Source organism: Megalobrama amblycephala, linkage group LG9, assembly GCF_018812025.1.
Source record: "Megalobrama amblycephala isolate DHTTF-2021 linkage group LG9, ASM1881202v1, whole genome shotgun sequence".
Lineage (NCBI taxonomy): Eukaryota > Metazoa > Chordata > Actinopteri > Cypriniformes > Xenocyprididae > Megalobrama > Megalobrama amblycephala.
In genome coordinates, this window is record NC_063052.1 from 12,422,955 (window position 1) to 12,450,820 (window position 27,866).

The following is a 27,866-nucleotide window of genomic DNA, read 5'->3' on the forward strand; positions in this document are numbered from 1 at the left end:
ACATTCTATAGTTTCAATTGATATATTACTTATGTCTCTATGACAAGAAATGACGGAGTATTTTAAGTCTGTTTTGCTGCAATGTGAAAAAAATCCTGCAAAACGCGCCGGCGCGTTTTCAGACCTCAGGGAGTTAAATGATGACCAATAGTATTAATACAACCACAGCATTCGTCACGATTCCTTTAAATTATACGATGCTATTCAGAAAGTCAATGCAAAAAGATGGAGTTTCCCACTGTTCATGTGTACTCATGTCATAAATACAATCATAACTCTCTCATATTTCCCCTCCCCCGTCCCTCACACTTCCTTACTGTGGGTCAAACTGAAACACACAAGGGTCAAGGGTTCAACGAGTGTGCGCCCGTGTGTGCATGGTAGCAGCTAACTGCATCACGCATTCTGCGGGCAACGTTACTGAGCACACTAATGAACCTGCCGTCCCACACCAGCCTCACACGAGTAATTAGTCCATTCGTTCATTCATTTCCGACCGGTGCTGATGAATGAACTGAAGACAAATGAATCTTGAACAGTTCTGTGGCTTTAATGGACTAAGCTGATGTGAAACGGTCGGCTACAGATTCAGTTCCAGTTTGGGCCTACTATAGAGACTGGTCAAGTGTGTTTGGGAAATGTCACGCCCCTTACCATAAAGTTTCAACACACTACTAACCAACTCAACAAGGACCCGCCCCCTTTATTTAGTGTAAGCCTTGAGTGGGAATAATTTAAACATGTTTGTTCCTGGAAGAAAACTCAAGACAGAAATGGAGGCGTTTCAGGGAGTTCAGAAACCGCTATCTCAAAACTGCAAACTATAAGAACTGGATGTATGTAGTCCTGCAGCTCAAATATTGGCATCTGTGTAGGTTTTAAATTTCTACCCTGTGCAAACTCACATCAGTCAGGTCAGATTAAATCACTTCAGCGCCACTGACCTGGCTTCTTATAGGGGTGTAGCTTGCGTCTGAATCTCAGCAATTAGCCTATTAACCTGAAGTGCTCCAGAGGATTGAGATATCAAGAAGACAACCCATATGACCTGACCCGTCACCCTGCAAACAGCTGCAGAACTGGGTTAACACTTGAGATGGTGAACATGTAACCTACAGGCCACCAGTAGAGCAATGGGAATGTGAGGGATTCAAGAGACAGATGACCAGGGTGCCCACCGTGGAGCTTTACACCATGTCCTAACTAGCTGAAACAAAGCGTCAAACGGACAGAAAAAAGAAAAGAAAATCTCTTTAACACATGTCTTAACCAGCTATGATTATCAACAGCCATGCTGGGTTTGTATTTTTAATCAACATGGGTCACAATGGGTCAAACGGGACGAATTAAAAAAAGCTCATCTCTTTTTCAAACACAAAAAAAAGAAAAGAAAAAAAAAGAAAATGCATTAAATAAAATGAATGGGTCAAATTGGACAAATTAAAAAAAAAAGCTCATCTCCAGGACGGAAAAAAAAAAAAAAAAAAAAAAAGCTCATCCTTTTTCATAACAAAAAATAAAACAATTTTAAAAAACATTAATTTTTTTTATTAAATAAAAAAAAATAAAAAATTTTAGTCTACTGCTCAATCGGGAGTCATACATTTTTTAATGTTTATTTTATGTCTCAGTCAGGAACCATCATTTGCTACTTGTTATTGTTAGTCAGAGGTAGGCAGCATCATGGAAGGAGATGTTTCTATGCTAGACTAGGGCCTGTCAAAATTATGGTTTTGCATGAATTTTTTTAGCATTTGCATGAATAAGAGCGTGATCATATAATGTAACACTAGCTAAAGGATGACGGGAAAAAAAGGATGCTGCATTAATTGCGTTAAATATTTTTAACACATTAAAATGAAAAAAAAAAAAGTAACAATTAATGCAGCATCCATTTTTTCCCCCCGTCATCCTTTAGCTAGCGTTACATTATATGATCCCGCTCTTATTCACGCAAATGCTTTAAATCTCAGGTGTCATATTGCCATGCTGTCTGTGAATCTCCTGTCTGTGACACACACACAACTCATGCACACAGAAAGCCACTTCAGACAGCACGCCGGCTGCATTGAGTTCACTTTCATGCTTAAACAGACAAAAATACACAAAATTGTGTCAAAAATGCTTGTTTTGTTGAGTATCCTCATAAGCAGTCTTAAATGAGTTAAATAAAGTCTTAAATGAACACAAAGAGTTCTGCGTCATGTGTGGCCGGTCTTAAAGTGACAGCAGCCTAATTAACCTGCTGCTGTGATGTCTGTGTCATGTTACGTGTTGTCTAAATGCCAGGGAGGAGTTAGGAAGGCTGTCATTAATGTTAATGAAAGAACAAAAGACAAAGAGAAAAATCACTGACCTTGACTGAATATTACATCTGTAGCCTTAAATATTTATCTTTTTATTTTATAATTCATGCAGTGAAGACTGAAGTGTTTGGTAACTATTCAATTTCTGTATATTTCCTACATGTTAGATCAAATATTTAAAATATAGCCTACTGTTTTTAGGTTGTTTCTACATTAATTTGGAGATTAAATGTGAAATTATTACAATATAAAAATATATTAAAAACATGTTAAAATGTTAGGAGCAATTAAATCGAAGGAAAAAATGTGCAATTAACTAGTTCATTTCTTTTAATTGATTTACAGCACTATTCTAGACCAATATTTTTGGTCTATTTTACTGGAGGAAAAATCCTGTAAAATGTAACCCTTCTGCTTAACATTTTTGTCAACTTCCAAGAGCACAATAGCATGTGGATGGCTTCAATGCGAAAAAAACAAGAACTAAAAAAGACACAAAACCCCCATTTTGATTTCATTATATGCATATATGTACATGCATTTCACTTTCATCTACAGCAGACCTCACAAAGCCCAAGCTCTTCTCATGTTGACACAGTCATAAAGCACGTTACCAAACAGGGTAACATGAACCGCACAGGACTGAAGTGTACTTACAGTTGACAAACTGAATGAAAAGGTCAGCTCGGCGACTGCATTACAGTCTATGATGTGCGTGAAGCGTGAAGGGAGAGTCTGTTAGCGTGAACACAAAGCCTGTTTTTCCTACTGTAATGTGATCAAGGGTGAGGAGCACTTTCAGCCTCTGTTCTCCAGGACGGTGAAGTACATCAGACTGGTAAGAGGGAAAATGCCACGTCACAGTATGTGGAGCGCAGGACTAGCTTAAAGTTCACAATACTGACCAAAACACACTCATATAACATAAAAAAGCCTCTTGAAAACTCTCAGTATCTACACAAACTTCCAGACAGGTTTGTTCTGACTGTTCCGTTCCAATCATCCTCACAAAGAGGGAGATCTTTGACTCTTCATTAACACAGTTTCCTAGAAAAACACCATAGTTATATACAAAGCCTAAAATTAACACTCGCCATGCGCCAAATGGGAGTAAACGAAACTGTGTCAGTCACCAGTTGGCCGGTAACATATTTATAAAATCTAACAATGCAATGTTGTGAAAACATGAATGTAAACAAATGTGAATGATGCTCGGGACAGATGACGGGCCAGCACTGCATCATCACGAAAGTTTAAGTTTGCCATTTAAATATTAAAGTGCAAGAAACTTTGTTACTTGGACCCTGTGTGTGAAAGCTGCATCTCAGACAGCGTGTGAATACTGAATTAAGCTCTCTTTCACGTCTTCTTGTGCTTGAATAGACAAATTCAGACAAAATTGTTAAAAAAAACTGCCCGTCTTGTTGTGTATCCTAGTAAACAGTTGGTTATTAGGGGTGTAACGATATATATCGCAGTACGATATTTCGCAATGCAAAAATGTTACGATATGTACTGTAGAGTGATGTCGATACTTCTACGATATGATGGCAGTCTAATCTTATTGGTTGAGCTGCCGACGTGTCCTACGCAGCAACAGTGGCAGTGAGAGAAGCCGGGTTGTCACCGCATATTAAGGGTGTGTCTCAATCAGCTGTCTAGTTCGGTAAGTGTTTCGCGCACACATCGAATCTCGCAAGCAGGTTTAAACGTTTCTCGCGTCAGTCTCTTGCTTGGTCGGGTGAGAAAAGTTGTGGCTTTCTTTCACCGCAGTGCCACAGCAACAGCTGTGCTCACAGAAAAGCAAAAGACGCTTGCGATGCTTTGCTTTAAGAAGTTAGGGGCCGTTCACATATTCCATGTTTCCATGTGCAAGTCAGTTATTTCAAATGTAGCCGCGCGGCAGGCGCGCTCATAATGGGAGCAACGCGAAAGCTCAGCCAAACAGCTGATCATAGCTGTACAGTGTGGTTTTTATATCTTATCTCCATAAATATATCTAGTAGTAAAGGTAATGCAAGGGCTAGAAATCAATTTATCCTTTGCTGAAACTTGGCGAGCGCAGTTAATGGTTGCATAGCAACGACCGACGCCACGGGAGTGCAAGTGCTTTGGAAGGAATGAGAAGCAGTGCGGCTTCCACGCGTTTCTAGACGCGATATGTGAACGGTCCCTTCGGATTCTTAATTTTAAGTTCATGTTAAATGTAACTTTTTTTTTTTTTTCTTCAGTGACAGACAGACCTATTCAGCTGTTAATTCGAATACAGAAGTTTTTTATTAAACCTTGAAATGTGATCTTGTATGTACAACAAGGAAAATTACTGAAATTTGTTCATTTTTTAAAAATAAATCTTATTTGAATTTCAGTTTCATTTTGTTCAAAATATCGTGATACGTATCGTATCGTGAACTCCATATCGGGATACGTACCGTATCAAGAGCTGAGCGTATCGTTACACCCCTATTGGTTATGGCTTAAGTGAACGTAAATAGTAGAGAAAGAAAATGCCTGTGTACAGTATCAGTATATTGGATCTGTGCATTCGCTCTTAAAGTGACAGCAGCCTAATATTTCTGCTGCTGTCTGTGTTTTAATGTCAAAAATCAAAGAAAAAAACCTCACTGCTCTTCATTGAATAACTTTTGTAACTTTATTAAGGATTAATCTATATTTAATTTATACAGTGAAGATCAGTGTTATTTTATATTTAATTGCTTTATTCAATGTCTCAACCTGAAAACTACTGTTACCTGTCCTACGCCTTCCATATTCAAATTATGGAAAAAACGGAACTGGCGTCACGTCAGTTCCATAAGTTGAATAGGGAAGGCGTAGGATGTACAGCGTAAGCTTTCTGAAGAATATGGAAGGCAGCCTGGCGGAAGCTAGAAATTTTACTTCACAACTTGTTAAATATGTATATATTTTTTTACACAAACGCATCGCTTCGCTTCAGAAGGCCTTTATTAACCCTCCGGAGCCGTGTGGAATATGTTTATGATGGATGGAGACACTTTCTTCAGCTCATACTCATTTGGTAATGCATACTGCCATTATAAAGTTCGGATGAGTCAGGATATTTATTAATATTTCTATGATTGTGTACATCAGAAAGAAGAAAGTCATACACCTAGAATGGCTTGAGGGCGAGTAAAGCTTGGGGTAATTTTCATTTGAAAGTGAACTAATGCTTTAATAAGGTTTTAAATTTATATTAGTTAGGCTAGCAGTTTTAGCTGTGGTATCGAAATTGGAATAAAGAATTATGAATTTTACTGGTATCTAAAATTTTGGTGTCATAACTGTCTGTTTTCATGGGCGGTAAAAAAATATTTACGGCCAGTAAATTTTCTTAAGTCACCCGCTAGGTAGGTGCTAGGTAGGTATTATATATATATATATATATATATATATATATATATATATATATATATATATAGAGAGAGAGAGAGAGAGAGAGAGAGAGAGAGAGTGAATGAGAGAAGGCGGGTGTGTGTCAAACTATTAATTCGCAGTCTGAGAAAAAAGAGAGCAAGAACATGCAGCTGGTATCAGAGTATCGATACTGCAGAGAAGGCGTGTTGGAGCATTTCAACAGAGAAACAGAAACAGAGGGGAGTCGCACTCACAAGACACAGACTATTTCTGTCCTCCCTCTCAATCTGTCTGTCCTTTTTTCTACTCCCCTCCTTTCCTATAGCCTGTCTGCACATCTCACACCTTTTTTTATCTCTATCTCTTTCATTCGTGATGTTTGAACTTTCTTTTCTCTATCTATACAGCAATAATAAATGGCTGAGGCGGCAAGCATCGCCTTTGTCCTGCACTCTCCTGTTGAGCTACGGACATAATCCCTCAAAGCAAAAAATATGATTTTTTTTTTTTTTTTTTAAGTTTTGTGATCAAATCACTGAAACCACATTTAGAGGTCATCGGAAATGCATGTGTAAGAACATCCAAACCCGCTTCCTCCTGTCAGGAGTACAACCACAAACACTGACCAATATGTGCACATTTAAGAAGAAAACATCAGACAACACTTCACTGATCCAGACAAGATTGTTTGATTAGGGAGACATCCAAAATGTGGCTCGGAAAAAGGCTGGGAACCACTGGACTAGTTGGTTGTTGGATGACTAGTTGAAAAAGGAGATTGTAACTTCTCTCCCTCCATACCGAGACTAGAACAGTGAAAGGGGATATTTGGATGAGAGAGAGAGAGAAAAATGAGGATAAAAATAAAGAGAGAAGCAGGTAAAATCACTGCGGGAATACAGACAATTATCCTGCACAGACACATCAGGAGAGCAACCTCGATGTGGAGGAGTGAAGATGCCATTATTCTTCATCAGTCAGTCATTTGTCCCTAAATGGTCCCTATATACTTCACATATAATTACGACAGAAGCAGCATCTTCTCATATTCTGGTGCAAAGCAGAAGTACCTAAGAAAATACATTTATAGACCTGTATGAATAACTGTGACACTAGATTTTAAGCATCACAGTTCAGTTCCCAGTTCAGTTTTCTCTTCAAATATACATGATTAGACTTAATAATCAGGACAGGACTAGCAAACTAGTACAGAAGTATTTTACATTTGTATTGTATACCTTGCAAACCAAAGTTACAACCAATCCACAACCCAACAAAAACTTCTAGTCATCCTGCTTGAACGCATCCCTTATCTTTTCACCAATGGAAGGGTGTTATCCACAGATGGTGGTGGTATCAAATGTGCCCATGAGCAGCGTCAAAGCTTTACCTGGCAGCTGAATCAGCGTGTTGCCCGTCTGTGCGTACTGCCACCTGTGGTTGTCCAAAAGTGACGCCACATTCCCATTCCACCAGCTGGACAGTGAATCCGTCTCAACAGCACCGCAGTGCAGGTACATGACTACAACTTCTGCCACTCCACTGTGAGGGAACTCCAAAGACTCGCTGGGATTCCTGAATGGGTCATGTGAACCATGACAAGCACCTTGAAACTTTCGCCTCAACGTTCCTCAAGATGTAGGCAGCGATAGTTTGGCTCTGCGTGAAGACTATGCTAAACCCTGGCACATGTAAGCCCCTGCTAACAGTAGTCTGTGCTGGATTTAGAGGAGAACAGGCTTTGTCCGGGACCGTTGCTAATCTTAATACTCCACAGACTGAGTTTGACCCAAGAGGGTTGGGCCATCACATCCCAACAAGTTCATTTACCATTTCCCAACCACAGCAGGGTTTCCTAAAAACACATATCAACAAGCGCTCAAGTCACCCCAATAGTTTGAAGCGTCGCTTTAAAGACACATGCTTTCTGATTTACAAACTACAAAATGGTTTAGAGGGAAAACAAAAAGGGAAAACTTAAGTATGGACAAAATAAATCCTAAACTTATCATGAAACAAATGAAGAAATCGCAGAATGTGTTGATGGAGCAGAAACAACTGTGGATTACACAGAAGCTGCTTAGAAAGTGATTAGCTCAGGCCTCCTCCCTCAAGCCTGCCCACAACAGACAACAGAAGGCCATTATAAATGAAGAGACCTACACTACTGGACAGTGAAAACAGCCTTCATGTGTTACATTCAACCAATAAAACCCAGCTAAAGTATAAAAGGCCATTAGTTGTAAGTTTAAAGGGCTAAAATAGCAACACAAATAGTAACACACCAATATTCTGGCCAATACACCTGATAACTATTATTTTGTTTTTAAATGGGCAATATTAAAGGTGCCCTAGAATTAAAAATTGAATTTATCGTGGCATAGTTGAATAACAAGAGTTCAGTATGGAAATGACATACACTGAGTCTCAAACTCCATTGTTTCCTCCTTCTTATATAAATCTCATTTGTTTAAAAGACCTCCAAAGAACAGGCGAATCTCAACATAACACCGACTGTTACGTATTTGCATATGACAGCCCATGTTCAAGGCGTTACACAAGGGCAGCCAGTATTAATGTCTGGATCACAGCTGAATCATCAGACTAGGCAAGCAAGCAAGAACAATAGCGAAAAATGGCAGATGGAGCAATAATAACTGACATGATCCATGATAACATGATATTTTTAGTGATATTTGTAAACTGTCTTTCTAAATGTTTCGTTAGCATGTTGCTAATGTACTGTTAAATGTGGTTAAAGTTACCATCGTTTCTTACTGTATTCACAGAGACAAGACTGTCGTTATTTTCATTATTGAACACTTGCAGTCTATATAATTCATAAACACAACTTCATTCTTTATAAATCTCTCCAACAGTGTAGCATTAGCCACGGATCACAGCCTCAAATTCATTCAGAATCAAATGTAAACATCCAAATAAATACTATACTCACATAATCCGACGCATGCATGACGAACACTTTGTAAAGATGCATTTTGAGGGTTATATTAGCTGTGTGAACTTTGTTTATGCACTGTTTAAGGCAAGCGCGAGCTCCGGGGGTGGAGAGCGCGCGATTTAAAGGGGCCGCAACCTGAATCGTCGCATTTCTAATTATGCCCCAAAATAGGCAGTTAAAAAAATTAATTTAAAAAAAATCTATGGGTTATTTTGAGCTGAAACTTCACAGACACATTCAGGGGACACCTTAGACTTATATTACATCTTTTAAAAAAAACATTCGATGGCACCTTTAAATTTCTATTTTGTCTAAATAAAATAAAATGCTAAAAAATAAAATCAATTGTTTTTTTTGTTTATAATTTTACGCCATGCCAGCTACATGGCTATATTCACGGTGAGAAAAAAGATATAAAAATAAATAAATAATGAAAATATAAAACAGTAAAATATAAAGGCAAGTACTTTTAGTACTTTAAGTTTATCTTTGATAAAAAAAAAAAAAAAAATCTAACTAAATCTGGTCTCACTTCATTAAAGATTGAAAAGATTAATAAGAATCAACTGAAAAGTAAAGAGTCCTAAAAGAGTTCAAGACATCACAATCTTCACCCGTTAATAAAAACTTATGGGTTAGTCTGGATTGGCCTATCAATCATTTTAAAAATGGTACAAGTGAATTTAGGCATCACAACACTATAATATACAGTAATGCATAATGAATGAATCATTGGTGTTGATACTTCATTGCAATGGGTGTTGTCTAGCTCCAAAATTAAAGAGGAAATGGAGAGAGCCAGTCTGCAAATCAAGAACAGCATGTTCCTCTTTCAATATAAAGGCAAAACACACACACTTGACCAAACCTTCAAAATACTCAAGGTGTCTACTACTACTACTACAAAAAAAAAAGTTCCAATTGTTTAGAGCCATTTATTTTTTATTTAAATAACTGAAGAAGGGCCATTTACTTGGCAACGTCTACTTGGAAGCTCACTGAGTTAATCTGTTGCTGAGTGTAAAGGGCCAAACAGGTAACTGGAATTATCCAATATAAAGAAACAAAACAGAGGAACAATATATTATTACATCCATGTAGTAACTTGCATGTTTTTTTCTTGATGAAAAAAATCAGGTTTTCCACGTCTACTTGTACTTAATTAAAACACCCAACAGGCCCTTGAAGCACAATTAAATCAGACTTGCACTAAAAAGAGCCGAGCTGAGTTTAGTTAGACCTCCAGAGGGGTGTGTGTCAGGGAGTATCATGACTCACGGTGCCCTGGTCACTACTTCAGTCACGCTTTATCCAGACATTAACGTTAAATTTGAGAGCAAACTGCTGACTTTTAACCACAAAGTCCTCTTCTGCTCCAACAGATGGTCTGGAGCGGTTCAGAGCTCGCACACGCGCTGGATGTTTAAAGTACATTAAGAGGTCAAACGTCGCCTGGTGTGTGGCTGTGTTTTATCTCAGTGAAATCACTCATCTAGACCCAACACCAGCTGAAAGTTTCAGAGTCACAACAACATGAGCCGCTTATATCTGCCAAATGCATCATGTTTGCACAGTGACCTATATCTCCGCCCTGCCTGAGAGAAAAAAAAATTAACTTGGACGAAAAAAGACGAGGGAATGCATTTGGGAAAGAATGTATGTCAAAGCACTAATCGGACAGGATTAGTTTTCAAAAACAACATTTAAGTTATTAATATTAAATTAATTGTTAAGGCCCCGATGTACTCATGGCAAAGTTCTTTGCATTCTTCGTTTAGGGAGTAAAAATAAGTCGGACATGCGTGTCCAGCGGAAGCGGCATTTAGATGAATATGCAACTGTGCTGCAGAGATGAGAAAACAGCAGTTAAGAAAGCACGTGATCATAGAAACATGGATATGTTCGCACAAGCTCTGCAATTCAGAACTCCAGTCAAGTCACATCACGTTTATTTACATACCACTTCATGCAATGTTATGCTTTAAAGTTTTGGTCAGCATCTCTTTCAATTAGAATTACAGCTTCATTTTCTACTATAAAGCAGCTCTCGAGTGTGTTCATGTACTTGAGGATATCTGACAGAGACGGACTGAACAGAAGAAATTGAATGGAGAAGATTTACACAAAGAAGGCGGAGCCTCAGAGCCACACCTACCTATTACATCACCACAGAACAATGGTAGTTTGTTTATTATCCAGCCAGATCAAACTTTTCTGGAAAGTTTGCTCTGGCAAGCTGTTTTGAACTCCAAACGAACTTCGTTTTGGCCTGATTTTGTTCGACATCACATCAGTTCGTTCTTCATTTTCGCTTGAAGTAGCGATTTCAAAACACTGCTTCAGGAAGCATCGGAGCATAATGAATCAGCGTATCGAATCATCATTCGGATCGCGTGCCAAACTGCTGAAATCACGTGACTTTGGTGCTCCGAACAGCTGATTCAACACGCTGATTCATTATGCTCCGATGCTTCCTGAAGCAGTGTTTTGAAATCGGCCATCACTAAATAAGTCGTTATTTTGGCGCACCAAAAATATTCTCGTCGCTTTATGATATTAATATGGAACCACTGTACTCACATGAACTGATTTAGATATGTTTTTAGTACCTTTATGAATCTTGAGAGAGGAAATGTCATTGCCTATGCAGGCCTCACGGAGCCAACGGATTTCAAGTAAAATATCTTCATTTGTGTTCTGAAGATTAACGAAGGTCTTACGGGTGTGGAACGGCATGAGGGTAAGTAATAAATGACAGAATTTTAATTTTTGGGTGAACTAACCCTTTAAGCTCAAAAGCGCTCAAAATGCTAGGAGGAAATGCTGGTATTGTCAGATTTTTAAAATTTCAGTATTGACTTGGTACAAAAGTTGGTACTTTTGACAACACTAGCTTGAAGTATTTTGGGGTCTTTATTTACAGTCACAGTATTCAAGAAATCTCATAATAAATAAGAAATGCTATGAAAAATATGATATATTTTATATTCAAATATACAAAATATACCACAATTACAACATTCCTATCCACATGGAAACAGTAGGTAATTTGCTTTTTATCATGATTTTTTTTTTATGGAGAAATTTGTGTGAGGAAAAATACAAAGTTAAATTTCAACCAGGATTAAAATCTCAAAATATACTGCAATTACAATATTCCTATCCACATGGGATTACATTTCAAGAGAACACCCAAGTAAGCCGAAAAAAAAAAGTTAATTTCAACCAGGATAAAAATCTCAAAATATGTCTGTGAAACAAAAATATCATCAAAACTATTCTCATCCAAAAAGACATTCCTCAGGTAAATAAAACAAATAATTCCTTTCGCCTCTTCAATCTCCTTTGTTTACATTCCATTAAATGCCGCAAAACCACACGCAAAGAACAGATAACACACAAAGAAAGAGGATGTATTTGTTGGGACATGTCACCTCTTCTTGTAAAACCGCATCTGTAAACACGTATCATCTCCTTGTAAAACAACTTCAGCTGTGTTCTGTCCCTGTGTTTAACCCTAGAGAACAAAATCACAGACTCCCCCAAACGCTCATATGCTGTATTACCGTCCATCCTGACCACACACATTCAGACTCCAATCACTTCTGTTGCCATGGAGACAGGCCTGTACTGTACATTCCTGGGATATTTCAGGAAAAGGAAGTGTGAGAATTCTTCAGATTTTCTGTGATGAATCATTTGCTCTAGGAAGCAGAGGTGAGCACAGGCGTTCATCCATTCATCCATAAACAGACTAAAGCTTCAGTTAAACGTTATGAAATCCACTGTAACCATATTTTTAGGCTACAATAACAGTAACATCACCATAAAGTAATATGGAATCTCCTATAAACAGAGCAACAAGAATATTTCTACCATTTTGATTCATTATAATGTCTATTTGCCCAATTAACTTTCTCAACACAAGTTCCTGGTCTTCAAAGAAAAACACAACAACGTATTATCAAAAATGTACACTACCATTCAAAAGTTTATATATAATCTGCTCCACCTTCGTTTTCGGCTGATGTCATCAATCCATTATCGCTCCCCTCCAATCACCTGGCTTCATTCATTGATATACTTTTCATGAGCTAAGATGGATAAAATCAAGTCCCACCTTCATTTTTTGTTAATGAATATCTTGTTTCACTCATAAATAGATAAAAATCAGATAATAGAAGAAAAAAGCGTGAGTTTCTTGCAAAACTATGAGAAGACCTTGTTTCAGAAGAAAATTTAAGGGTTAGTTCACCCAAAAATGAAAATTATGTAATTTATTACTCATCCTCATGTCGTTCCACACCCGTAAGACCTTCGTTCATCTTTGGAACACAAATTAAGATATTTTTGATAAAATCCAGTGGCTCAGTGAGGCCTCCATTGATCAACAATTAACACTGTCAAATGCCCAGAAAGCAACCAAAGACATATTTAAGACAGTTCATGTGACTACAGTGGTTCAACCTTCACAATATCTAGTGATGGGCGATTTCAAAACACTGTTTCATGAAGCTTCACGAATCAGTGATTCGGAGCATGTATCAAACTGCCAAAGTCACATGAACCATTGAAATTTCGAAACGTTTCAAAACACTTATGATGTAACGAAGCCTTGTTTACTGAAATCACGTGACTTTGTCAGTTTGATACACGCTCCGAACCACTGATTCGAAACAAAAGATTCGTAAAGCTTCAAAGCTTCATGAAGCAGTGTTTTGAAATCGCCCATCACTAGATATTGTTGAATAAAGTCTTTATTTCATTTTTTTGGCACACAAAAAGTATTTTCGTCCCTTCATAACATTAAGGTTGAACCACTGTAGTAACATGAACTGTTTTAAATACGTCTTTATAGCTTTCTGGGCATCTAAAAGTGTTAATTATCTTGCTGTCGATGGAGGCCTCACTGAGCCATCAGATTTTATCAAAAATATCTTAACTTTTGAAGATGAAGGTCTTACGGGTGTGGAACGGCATGAGGGCGAGTAATTAATGACAGAATTTTCATTTTTGGGTGAACTAACCCTTTAAAGGTAAACATGAAAATGAAAGAAATCAGGCTTTGTAGAAAGCAAGACAGTAATGGACAGGAAGAGCAAGAAAGAAAGCAGATCTGGTGACAGTGAGCTGATGGTGATGAATGCAGTTGTCACTGCTTCCTGTCACATTCGTGATACTGACAGACCTTCAGGCATCAGTAAACTACCTGCAATCCTTCACTCTCACTCAAATGTGTGTGTTTTTCTTCCACACTAAAGTGCTCAGTTTACTGCTTACTTGTCATACCTGCTTCTCTTTACTGATGAGTGCTTCCCCACACATCTCGTATATCTCGCTTTTCTCAAATTCCCTCATTTGATATGTTTGTTGTTCCACTCACACATGCAAACTAACCTGAAATCACCATTTAATTAAAATACATAATTAAAAATGCTATTTTGACACTGTGATGGTATCTGGTCTATTTCTTTCCCTACTTCAGAAACATTTCTACATTTAACTAAGGAATAATTGACGACTACGCCTTAGAACGTTCGTCAACCAATCAGATTCAAGCATTCAACAGTCCCCGTATAATATAGAGGATGCTCATCAAGATTTAAAGTAAAGAAAAGAGGAGAAAATTACATTTTAAATCGGCGCCACAGAAAAAAAAAAAAAAAAAAAGAGATGTGACTGAGGACTTGGGGAGAGTAACGAGAGATCTGTTACTCCAATCAGTCCTGTGGAATAATTTTTCATTAAATCGAGTCAACAGATCACATAATAAGCCTGACGCCTTTTTCGTATTGCGAGAACAGAATAAAAGATAAAAAGAAATTTCACTGGCGGATAAAATTAGAGCATGACGGAAAAGTTTCATCACAAAGCGATGGGTAATGGGTATTTGTAGCGCAACCTCTGCTTGAGACATATATCTGCAAAGATGTGCACATTAATATCTGTGCATTTCAGAGGGCAAACATCTTAACATTTCATATCCATCTGTTTTTCCATGTGCGTTCACACTGCCAGAGAGCATTTGATGTTGCTCTCTCATCTGGCTGCTCCCTGCCAGCGTTTCTGAGGTCAGGCCCCCTAATAACAGGGTAGAGAAAACCAGAAGCTCACGCAACACACAGAGGACCTTCTAAGAGAGAGAGAGACTGAGAGAGAGCAAAAAACAGACTAGAAATATACAGTCATAATTCAAAACAAATGTCTCTAATAATGGCACTCTGCATGTGAGTGGGGGGAAATAATACTAGACATCTTTTCCTCAACATTTCGTGAGCGCTGACAGACGTCCCCCTACTGACTAGACGTTTTCTGACAGGTATTTGGAAGTTATGTAATGGACGACTACTAGACTATGTTGGATGTGTAAATTGGATTAGATTGATGACACTGATAAACACGTGCAAATTACATGCCTGGTGTTGGGAATGAAATTTCACAATATGCTAAAACACACTTTATTTAAAAAAAATAATAAATAATGAATTTGAACTAAATAAATATTAATTAATGAATAATAAAAAAAATTCAAAAATGCTATTTTAATAAAAACAAAATATTTTCATATCAAAGCTAATGTAATATATTATTTATATAATATACGTGTGAGCTAATAAACACAATTTATTACATTTTTTAACTTTATTATATTTATTAATAATAAAAAATTTAAAAATACAATTAAATAAAATTACAATTATTTTTGCATTAAATAGCAAAAGCAAAGAAAGAGAAAATTACATTTTAACTAAAGTGAATTTAATTAATTAATTTTAACTAAATGAATATTAATGAAAAAAATACAAAATAAATTAAAAAACTAAATTTTTCATATCAAAGCTATTATAATATATTATTTATATAATATGTGTGCTAATAAACACTATTTTTAAAAACTAACTTAATTATTATATTTATTAATGAATAATACATTTAAAATACAATTAAATAAAAATACAATTACTTTTTAAATAAAAATTTTTATATCAAAGCTATATAAATATATTTCTTTTTTTTAATCTACACTTTTTTTTTTTTTTTAGAGATTGTGATTTAATTGGCACATTAACAGTAAAACAAAACCAGATTCGTTATACAGGGTTTTCTTAAAATAGATTAGTCGACTAGTCTTTTGGGCAATCCACAGGTTAATTTAACTAGACTAGTTGATTAATTTTGCACATCTATAACAGGAAGAAAAAAAAAAAAGCTTAATATCATATTTAAAACTAATGAAAGAGCAAAATATCATACTACTCGCCACTTCACTAGCTACGAGGTTCTTCTTTTTTCCGGCCTACAGAGCAGCACTTTTTATTTCAGAAGCTCATCAGTCTCGATCAACAGTTTCCCCACCTGAGCAATTTGAGTTCCTGACCTACAAACACCAGATGATCAGGGTCTGAGCCGCAGCTCTTCTTCTCTAGAGCACCTGTCCTTCTCTACCACCGTCTTCTGAGTCATGTATTCCTCCCCAAATTCTCCTTTAATTCCCTTCTTCTGGCCACCTCATCCCCATACTCCAAATAATAAATGCCTGTCCCTCATCCGCTCCTCCTCCCACCCAAATTCTGTCCATGTCGTCCTATAATCACATCCATGTGCTGTCCGACACCGAAAGAACTGGAAATCATTAAGTCTTACAGATCGCCTTGTCTCTGTTTTGATTTGAGATCCATATAGGCTTATGGGAAGGAAATAACCACCAAAACACCTTTTAAACATCTTTAGTTTAAAATAATAATTATAATGTAAGTTTAAATGACTACAGCTCGCCAACCTTTTTCCAAACTAATCATAAAAATAAGCAGAGTGACTTAGCATCAGACTCTGATTGACTGAGTTTTCCGTTACTGAAATTCCTGAGCCTCCGTTATGACCGTTACGACTCAAAAAAAAAAAAAAAGAGGAAGAGACTAAACACAGTTTAAAAAGTGCAGCACGAGTGCCTACACTAAGCCCTAATCCACAGCGGCACATACTGTAATCCAGCGAGCCAAAACACATTTAAGTACCTTATGTTGTACTATCCCACTCTTTTTCCCCCTCTTTTCTTAACTTACAAGAAGACAGATTACACACAACAACTATAAATCTTGTAAACGTAACAAAATACTCAATAAAACCATCTCACATTTCACTTCAAGTGTGCTTTCTTGTCAAATGTATTTATTTTCATTTGAATAAACTGGGTTTGTGCAAATAGGATAAAACTTATGTATATGTTGTTTAGGACATGGACATCAATGTTACCTCAAGTCATGCAGCTTAAGACAGCTTAACTATGAGCATTTAGACTGATTTATCACCTGGCAGATAATAAAAGGGCTGTAAAATACAATATACAATAAAATAATAAATGAAAAAAAAAAAAAAAAAAAAAAAAAAAAAATCTAAATTAGCCATGTATTCTGACCACCTGATGCACCAAAATGCAGTTTTTTTTACTAAAAACCTGAAACCTAAAAAAAATTTAATTTAGCCGAGACCAAAAATAAGGTTTATTTATTAATCATTTAATAAATCAACACTCAAATAAAAAGAGTTTTGTACAAACATTTAAATGAAATAGACGCTGACAGACAGTTTTGGGGGTTTTTTTTGGCCGTTTCTGCTGAAAAAAAAAAATTGCTGCATCACTAAAAATTCAACATTAGAGTTGCACGATTCTGGTTAAATGGAGAAACACGATTTTTTTGTTTAAAACAGAGATTACAATTCTCCCACGATTCTGAACTGACAACTAAACAAAATAACGTAATTTACTAAATGTTTTGACAAAATGATAATTGCTGCAGTCTATTTAAAAATGTTTAATTGATCTGAATTAATTATTTTAAAAAAATGGTTTGAATGAATGATTCAATGACTCACTCATAAAGACTTCACTTGTTTCATTACTGGATGAATCAGCATTTTTGAACGAATCTCTTGAATGAATGATTCAATGACAAATACATTTTTAACAGTCACTTATCACCACCTACTGGCTTAACGATGTAATCGACTCAATCATCATTTGAAGCGCCAAGTTACTTTCAAAAGGTGATTTGCTCTATTTTAATCGATAGACGTCAGTGTTTAAATCCTGAACTATAAACTTTTATCCCAGTACTTCTGTGATAGCATGAATATTTGTAACACAGAAATAACAAAACTGTGTGGTTGAAAAGATTGTTTGTGAAGCCATTTCATACCTATACATGACAATGGCAAATCGATTAATCGTGCAGCTCCATGCAACTTACAAATAAAATGCAAATATTTCATTATATTACTGTAGATATTTTACCAGTGAAAAAATTGTTTTGGAACGCACTCTTAAAAGTGTGAAATTGACCTTTATTTTGCTCAGGACAATCGCTTTTGGGATGGTGTTAAAATGTAAAATGTAGTTTATTTTGGTTTAAGTTGTGGAGATTCAGGTCTGTATTCAGACTCACCAGAGCACTGTAACGCTCCGATCCATGCCTATCTTGTTTGGACAGTGATCTCCTGTGACTGTGACGTCAGTACAGCCTCTGAGCACATGTTTGTGTATCTGTTGGTCATGTGCTTTGTGGGTACTGAGAGGGGCAAAAGAGTCTTTGATGGGGTGGGTCATGATGCCTATTGATAGAAAGCACAGCTGCAGGACCCAAGCAATTTTTCTGTGTCAGGATGTTTGTGAGAGAATGTGTAGCCTATATTGTACCATAAATACTCCCATTTATAACATTAAAACGCTTGCACTGATATGGTCTTGTCTGAAACTGTACTCTGTACTGCAGTAAAATTCAATCAACAAGAGATGCAAGTGGCTCAGTCTCTTAGTGGGAGCCATTTTGAATTAAATATTCAGGGACAGCAGTTATTTTTTGGCACAGAGCCATGAATGCTTCCTGCTGGGGGCTCATGTTCGGAAACTGGTTGACAGAGAGAGGTGAGAATGTGAAAAATTACAGCAGCTGAGTCGTGCCGCTTCAACCAATAATCAACCCGACAGGTGCTCCATCAGCCAATCAGCAGCAAGCACAGCTCAGCAGCAGCCAATCATCAAACATGGAATCTTTAGAGTATTCAAAACAAGGTTGTCCAGTGTGTAAACAATTAGGTGGTTCTCCATTCCATCAAAACAGCTGATATTTTTGCCCACAAATCACTAACACACAATGTATATGTTCACAGAATACTGTGGAAACCATTAGGAAAGTAAGGTTATGTGACAACAATGTAGCATCCTGACATATTTGCCATTGCATACCGCTTTACATAACTTAGTATTCAATTTCGAACATAGCCAAAGGCACAAACACAGGTGTTTTTCAGGTGCTATTTCAATGTTTGAGCTGAGAAACTGTACACATATTGAGAAAAGAAAAAAAAAAAAAAAGACTTCACTTTATTATGAATGCAAAAAATATCAGCAGCTCGGAAATGTCTGCAGGAAATAATGCAACAGATGGTGGGTGAATTATGCATCACTTTACACTATATAGAGCAAATCCTCATTCACATCAAACTCTCAGCTGTGTTGTCACAGTCCTACCAAGAAGACGCCATCTCATGAGGTCTAAAAAACATCCTGTTCTAATGATATCAATCATTGATTTCTTCATAGCAACATTTTTCATAATGCTCTTTAAAATAAATGCAACTTTTCCAGTAACAAGCTACTTTTTTGCAAACAAATAGTGTTGTAGGCAGCGTGACAAAACCCTATGTTGCTCATTTATGTCACATTATATTGTTCACGCAGAGTTACAGATGAGTGAACTGAGGCAAAACTTAAACATGCTCTCCTAAACTGTCCTTTATCTACTTCAACAGTCAAATAAAAAGAACCGGTTCAAAAGCAATTCACCAATTTATTTGAGCCCTTGGCATAGAGAAATATTTAATTAAAAAAAAAAATAGGGTGTTTCTCAAAGGCGGCGCTTGTGTAAGGCTGGGCTATGCTTACCCTTCCCCTGGACATGGACTTGAGGCTAGCATGTCATTTTCTCACTCAAACCACTGACTGCTGCTGCTTCTGATTGCTTTTAGAGGGAAAAGCTGCTCATAACTGCTGGTCTAGGATCAGTTTTCTCTGTAATAATAGCACACTGACAAAACTGATTTGGTGTTTGCGTTCTTGCGCATTTACAACATGTTTTGTAGCATTTAGCAATGTAGCCAATCACAGACATATCTGTTGATTTCTTGAACGCAATGGCCAATCAGATCACTGAAATGGCCAAGTAGATCACTGAAAAGCCACGCAATATCGCGTTCATTATCGAAGGCGATTCATCTGCGATATGAACGTGATATTGCCTGGCTTTTCAGTGATCTACGGTTCTGTCTATTAAATGCCGCTCCATTTGAAAGCAGGTGATGGCGATTTAGCGGTAATCAGGGAACCGGCTTTACTGACGAAATGTGCGTGACAATCTCATGCGATATATCGTGCAGCCCTACATTCATCAACTCGGAAGTTAAAGCATGTTCGCTTGACGTGCGAGAACCAATGAGGTTCGTTCTCATGTGTTACGCAGCACGTTCGAGCATCTGCAAGAACTAATGAGGTTTGTTCTTACGCATCAAGCAAGTACGGTTGAGCTTCTGTTTATGTTCGCTGATCAATGTTTATATGTGACTAAATGCCTAAATTCAATCTGTTCATCATATGAAGATTGTATCTCTTCAGAAAAACTGGACTAAACCGCTCAATTCATATGGATTTAGTTTTACAATCACTTTATGAACTTTTTGAAGCGTCAAAGTGATAGTTGCATAGCAGTCAATGGAGGGACAGAAATCGCTTAGATGTCATTAATAATCATTTGTCTTAATTTTAATTTTTGGGTGAACTAACCCCTTTCACTTCATGACATTATGTAGGCTAAACAAGAGATTCAATGTGCTTTATGAGATCGCGATGAACAGATGAGTGACAGCTTTAGGGCCCTATAAGTTCCGCGATCACGGAATCGCGGAATACATTCATAAAAACGGAATTTACTATATAACGCGGAATGTCACGGAATTTGTCAAATTTTTGATGAATGAATTAAAAGCAGGTCAGTACACTTAAATTAAATCGCGATATAGGCTAGTGACTGAATATTAAACCGCAAAAAGACTATTTAAACATGAATCCTGCATGCCTGTGTGCCTCTGAAATGAATGATGCGAAAAAAAAAAATCATAAAAATATTTTTTAATGAATAAATATTGTTGTTTTTAAGAATTCAATTAATTAGACATGCTTTTTGATTATTAAAATGGAATTAAACCATTAAAATGGAATCCAGAAAACAGAATTTGGTAAAAATAAAATTTGAGGGAAATTTGGGAAAAATTAAACGGATTTCATCTACAGCTTTTTAGTGATTATGAAGGGAGCGTTCTTTCTATGCAACTTAATTCAGAATTTGAATAAAACTTTTGTTTTGCTGCATCAGGTAAGGCAATGGTAAGTCATTATTCGAATTCGGAGCCATGATAAATCGCGCAAACAGTATGCTTGCTTTTCTGTAAATATTATAGTGGTTTGAGAATGTAGTCGCTTTGAAGGGTTAGTTCACCCAAAAATGAAAATTCTGTCATTTATTACTCACCCTCATGCCGTTACACACCCATAAGATTAATCTTCGGAACACAAATTAAGATATTTTTGTTGAAATCCGATCCCAAAAATATCTTAATTTGTGTTCCTAAGTTTAACGAAGGTCTTATGGGTGTGGAACGGCATGAGGGTAAGTAATAAATAACAGAATTTTCATTTTTGGGTGAACTAACCCTTTAATAGCAAATAATGGAGTGTTTATGCTGGGATGTGTAGGTTGTTGCTAGACGACACGTAACTTGAAACTATTTCATGACATTCTATTTAAATGTGTTTTTATGGAAAAAGCACATCTTGCCTTACCCCGGAGTTGGTTCACCCTATGATGAACCAAACATCAGCCTATGATTTTATTAGTTGAATTGAGTGTAAAATAATATTTTAAAAGATTCAAGTTACTGGGATGACTCATTGTTTATGGTAATTAAAGATCAGAAATACTGCACTGATTATAATAATACATTATTTCATATGATAGTCATGCATTTAAAAAGGCAAATAACATTCTATATACGCCATTTACTAAAATCAACCAACTACTTTATCAAGAGTAACTTGACCGGCGGAGCTACTTCAAATTACGAGTAGCTTGGCAAGCTACAGTTTCACTTCCCCAATGCTGGATACTATTACTTTTATAGTAGTATGGACTGGTTATTTGGAGAAGCATAGTTTAGGGTAGTAAAACCTTCCTTACAGCAAGCGCAGGCCATAAAAGTGTTCATGACAGAACTGCTGGATGTCTCGCTCTGAAAACACTGGTGGATTCCTCCCTGTTGCGCACATGTGGTTCATTTTAACCCCGCAAGTGTGAACTGTCAACATTTCTGTGGCTCTGAGAGCAGAGATTTCCTGACTCCAAGTCACGTCAGAGATGTAAGGAATGTGTATCATACACAACATATGCTCCCGATCATGGCCGGAGAGCCGCTCTCACCGCACTGCACTACGGACAAGGACAAAAGATTATACTAGTGGACAAAATGCTGATTACAGTCGGGGTTCAAGTTGAGGATAAAACAACTGTTCTCCATCCTCACACCATTACTCATCAGTAGTCTGTGTATACACAACGTCACACACTTTCTGGCTGTTTGATGTTTATCCAGCAGACATGATGTTTGCAGTGCTTCCTTTGCAGAAAGAGACATCCAGTCAAAACATCAAACAGAGACAAGCAACCTCAAACGTGTCTTTCCTTTCATGATAATGTACAGACAAAACATAAATAAGCCAAAATGTGTCAAGCTGAAAAACACAGGTGAAAGTAAACATCACAATGAGATGTTTCTTTAGGTTGTAATGAAACTTGAGGCCAATCAGACTAAAGAATATACATAAACTTTCAAATGTTTTTGAAGTTATGTACCTGTTATCTGATTGGAGACGTCGCCTTTGGTCTCACATTTTGAAAGCGCACAATCTATGGAGGAAAAAACAAAAAGAGATGAGTTAGAACAGTTAAAGATGGTCTGTAAAATAGCAGCTTCACATATCTCATAATTATAGTTTATAGTTATGATTTATTTGTATGTGTATCACTGTACTTAATATATAATAAAATAAAAATGAACAAAAATTAAATACAATTAAAAAATGGTTTAAAATTAAATTGAAATTTAAAAATTGAAAGAAAGGCAGTCTGCAAAATAGCAGCTTAATAGTTTCTCATAATTAAAGTTCATAGTTGCATAAAATATATAATACATTTAAGTTAGCTGCCTATTGAATTTATGAATTATTGAACTTATTTTACTTGTTTCAAATTAAATACAATGTCTACGCTGACTACAGCTTTTAAAGATCTTCAGTACTTGTGAGAGAATTATTAAAACATCCCCAGCCCCCACAACGAGACACCAGATAAGAAGAATATTTGACTAACTTCACTTCTCCTTTACTTGAAGATTTAATGCAGATTAAAACCACACAAGCTCTGAAAACATGAAAACCGTCTTAGCATCATGCTGACCTGCTCCAGTGACCCTAAAACGTGCTCATGATGACATGGAGGTTAAGCTTTGAGTCTGGGCACCAGACACTGGACTAATGCAGCAGAGCTACTGACCTCTATATCATGCATAAACTGCCCGACAGAAGGGAATGATGGGAGATTCTGTTTTATAAGGATGCAAAAAGCAACACACATTGCATGTAGTCACATGCGTACAGGCAAAATATGGAGCATGTGAGGACAGGATGAAAGAGGAGCGTGTGCAGAAAGTATCAAAAGAATATGCGTACTTTCTTCATGCCAGGCTTGGTTTTCATAGCAGGACCAACCATTTACTGCTGCTTACATCACAGCTTGAACATGACAGTCATGCAGCTTGCAATCTGAAATGTTCTGCTGGTGTTTCGTTTTCTTAGGGGCCATTCGGACAGAATGCGTGTTTCTATTCTAATGCGCTACTTTTCCACTGTTTTTCTATGTAAACTCGTGCTAGATGGACGTGAATGACCATTACATTCGCATCTTTTGCAGCGCCTCGCACACAAGTGCTGCGCTAAGACGCCGTGTCAAGTTAAAGGTGCCCTAGATTCAAAATTTGAATTTACCTTGGCATAGTTGAATAACAAGAGTTCAGTACATGGAAAAGACATACATTGAGTTTCAAACTCCATTGCTTTCTCTTTCTTATGTAAATCTCATTTGTTTTGACCTCCGGAAAACATGCGGATCTCAACATAACACCGACTGTTACGTAACAGTCGGGGTGTACGCCCCAATATTTGCATATGCCTGCCCATGTTCCCAACATTATGAAAGGCATTAGACAAGGGCAGCCAGTAACGTCTGGATCTGCACAGGTGAATCAACAGACTAGGTAATCAAGCAAGAACAACAGCGAAAATGGCAGATGGAGCGATAATAACTGACATGATCCATGATAGCATGATATTTTTAGTGATATTTGTAAATTGTCTATCTAAATGTTTCGTTAGCATGTTGCTAATGTACTGTTACATGAGGTTAAAGTTACCATCGTTTCTTACTGAATTCACGGAGACAAGAGCCGTCGCTATTTTCATTTTTAAACACTTGCAGTCTGTATAATTCATAAACACAACTTCATTCTTTATAAATCTCTCCAACAGTGTAGCATTAGCCGTTAGCCACGGAGCACAGCCTTAAACTCATAGAGAATCAAATATAAACATCAAAATAAATACTTTACTCACATAATTCGAAGCATGCATACAACATGCATGACGAACATCTTGTAAAGATCCATTTGAGGGTTATATTAGCTGTGTGAACTTTGTAAATGTGCTGTAATATAGTCGAGAGCGCGTGTGGCAGGGAGCACGCGAATTAAAGGGGCGGCGCGCTGAAAAAAATCAGTGCATAGTTAATGATGCCCCAAAATAGGCAGTTAAAAAAATTAATTTAAAAAAATCTATGGGGTATTTTGAGCTGAAACTTCACAGACACATTCAGGGGACACCTTAGACTTATATTACATCTTATGAAAAAGCATTCTTGGGCACCTTTAAAAGAATTTCAACTTTTGCACACAGCCGTGCTTGTCAATGTCAGTTCCAAAACAGTGGACCAATCAGAAGAACTTCGGAGGTGGGGCAAACGTTTCGAGCTTCTGTTTACAGTGGCAAGTTGGCATGGCAACTGTTTAATTTGTTTGTTATTGTCATTATTGCAATAATGCTGCACTTTTTTAAAAAACATTCCTGAGCACTGCGTCTCACGTTTTTAGATGCAAAGACGTGTTCTGTGTAAACGAGCCCTTATTGCATGTTATGTAAAGTTGCAATGTTTAAAGTCGCGACAGATAATTTCTTCACCATGACCAATTCTTGTTGTTTTTTTTTTTTTTTTAAATGGAATATTGCAGAATTTATTATAAATTATTTATCTGTGTACATCATTATTATTATTTTTAATTCATCTTCCCTCGTAATACTGAATCAAAATAACTTCCCCTCCCTCTTGCAGCGACATCTGTTCTCTGATGGAGTGTTTACTGGTGTGAGGGCGGGGCAACCTGTCACTCACATGAGAGTGACCAATAGCAAACCACAACCATCCAATCAATTCCCATCCTACATTTTTTCTTGTTCCAGAAGCCATTTCACTTGGATATACGTCACAATAGGAAAGAAAAGACTATCACAACATCCGTTTCATGTTGACTTTAAGAAAGGCACAGGGTTTGACATTTTAATTACATTACAAGCTCAAAAAAAGTAAAAATAAATGAAACATGAATTGACAAATCAAGATCATCAAGATGAATTTACAAAACGGAATCTCTGACTGAATCTCCATTTCAAAATAATCTCCATTTCTAAAAGAACTTAAATAAAAACCTTTCAAAAGCATACATTTATGATATATGTCAACTATGAAAATATGTTAAACAATGAATGTCTTTTAAATTATGAGCTGCATTTCATATTCTATAATCAGAAGCTTCAGTATAACTTGTCCAATTAAATGCTTTTTTAGTTCGTTCACAAGATAACCGGTTAGCAGAAAGGCTTTGCATACCATAAGCTGATTTGCCTGCTACCTTAACTACCACTGCTACAAAACGATAACTAAATGCTATTTTGATTATCTAAAACATGATATCATAATAACGTGATGCATTCTGGAACAGTCGTTACAAATGGCTGCTTTTGACCGGTCGCATTTATCATGTAATTAATGAGTCTAAACAGGTGAGTTTAAAAATAGCATGTGCCAAACATTATATTTTAGAATTATTTATATAATATGATAGTATTAATATTTTGAATTAGCTTTTATTATACATGTTCAGTTTAAATTTTAAATTGTGTAATTTTGTTACAAGCTTTTGTCATTTCAATACAGCTTTATTTGTTTCTGTTTTAGTAATTTTACTTAAAACTTATTTCAATTAGTTGCTAAGGCAACATTTCTAATTTTAATATTTTATGTTTTTCATCTAATATTTATATTTTATTATCAATTTCTAACTTTTCCATAGTTTTTATTTTAGTTAACAATAATAAAAAATTAGTCTGTGCATTAGACCTTTTAGTTTGCTCGTTTTTATTTTTTTTCAATATCTAGATAATTTGGTATCACTTTACAATAAGGAACATTAGTTAACTACACACAAACTAATAATGAACTGCACTTATACAGCATTTATTGTTAATGTTAATTTCAACATATACTAATACATTATTAAAATCTTGTTAACATTAGTTAATGCACTGTGAACTAACATGAACAAACAATGAACAACTGTATTTTCATTAACTAACAAATGTATTGCTCATGGTTAGTTCATGTGGGTTAATACATTAACTAATGTTTAACTAATGAACCTTATTGTAAAGTGTTACTGATAAATTTAATGCATGATACTGCTGTTAGATACCTGAAAAATGCATCTTCTCTGTGGTTGAACTTCAACGCCACACACTCAAACAGGGAAGCTCAATCACACTGCAGTCAAGCCACGTCACGTGACAAGAATAACGTACCATAAAATAACACTGGCTGCAATTACATGCAACGTTAGACAGAGGACATATGACTTCCCAGTACATTTCTCAACAGGTATGTTAACAATGCTCTTCCTGGAAGAGTCTTTGTGTGTTTGTGTGTAGGTCTTTGGTGTAGGTGTGTTGGGCTGGCAGGTGGGGGAGGGAAACAGGAGACTTGCTGACAGAAAAGGGTCTCTCTAATCACACACAGGATCTGAGGCGCAATACGCCCCCTCTCTCTTCCTCTCAGATCCTCTTCCTACATCAGACACATAACACACGGTTCTCCAACACACACCGCCACAACATCTCATCTGCATCTCTCTGATACCACAGACAATGAGGTGAACTGGACATAAATGTGATGAAGGCCACGTACATATTATATATGTGCTTAGTCATAGTAGCATATCATAGCGATGGTATTTTGATATATACCATGGTACTGACTGAACAATTAGCATTTCATGATATTGGTAACAGTAAATCAGCGTTTGCTGCATCACTGCTATATACATACAGTGACACAGAAAAAGAAATGATGTGAGATTATGGATAACAGAGATAAGACAATATATTAAAAAGTTAATATAAACAACATATATAATTATAATAATATTCAGACTATAATTAGTTCATAAATTGTATTCGCTGACTAACAACACTCAAAAACATACAGCCCTACCAATATAGTCTGATTCATGAACAAATGATTCTTATAAATCAGTTCTTTCAATGAATCAGTCGAAAAAAGTGGCTCGTCTCTTCTTTAATGGCTTGAATCAGTCTAATGACTCACTCACTGAATCAGAGCGGTTACTAAACTGACATCTGACTCACTGGATGTTTATATGATGACCTTTAGATACACATTCACAAAAAACATTTGAGGAAAACATTTTAATTTACAAAAAAAGAAAGAAAACTGTATACTGTTGTTTGACTAAAATACAGTAAAAAAGAATAGAATATTGTGAAATATTATTACAATTAATAAACTTCAGTTTTCAGTGTAACATGATACTTTTGAAATCATTCTAATATCATGATTTGGCACTAGATAAACATTTCTTCTTATTATAATCCATGTTGAAAATTACATTTATTTGAAATAGAAATATTTTGTAACATTATAAATGTCTTTACTGTC

At 36.4% G+C, this 27,866-nt stretch overlaps 1 protein-coding gene across 1 annotated transcript in view; it reads right to left on the bottom strand.

The window, feature by feature from the left end:
• The window catches only part of trioa (trio Rho guanine nucleotide exchange factor a), a 129,298-nt gene that overhangs the window by 85,669 nt on the left and 15,763 nt on the right, over window positions 1-27,866 (bottom strand). The window contains 1 exon segment of the mRNA XM_048201608.1: window positions 22,605-22,658. Within this exon segment, the coding sequence (XP_048057565.1) occupies window positions 22,605-22,658 (54 nt within the window).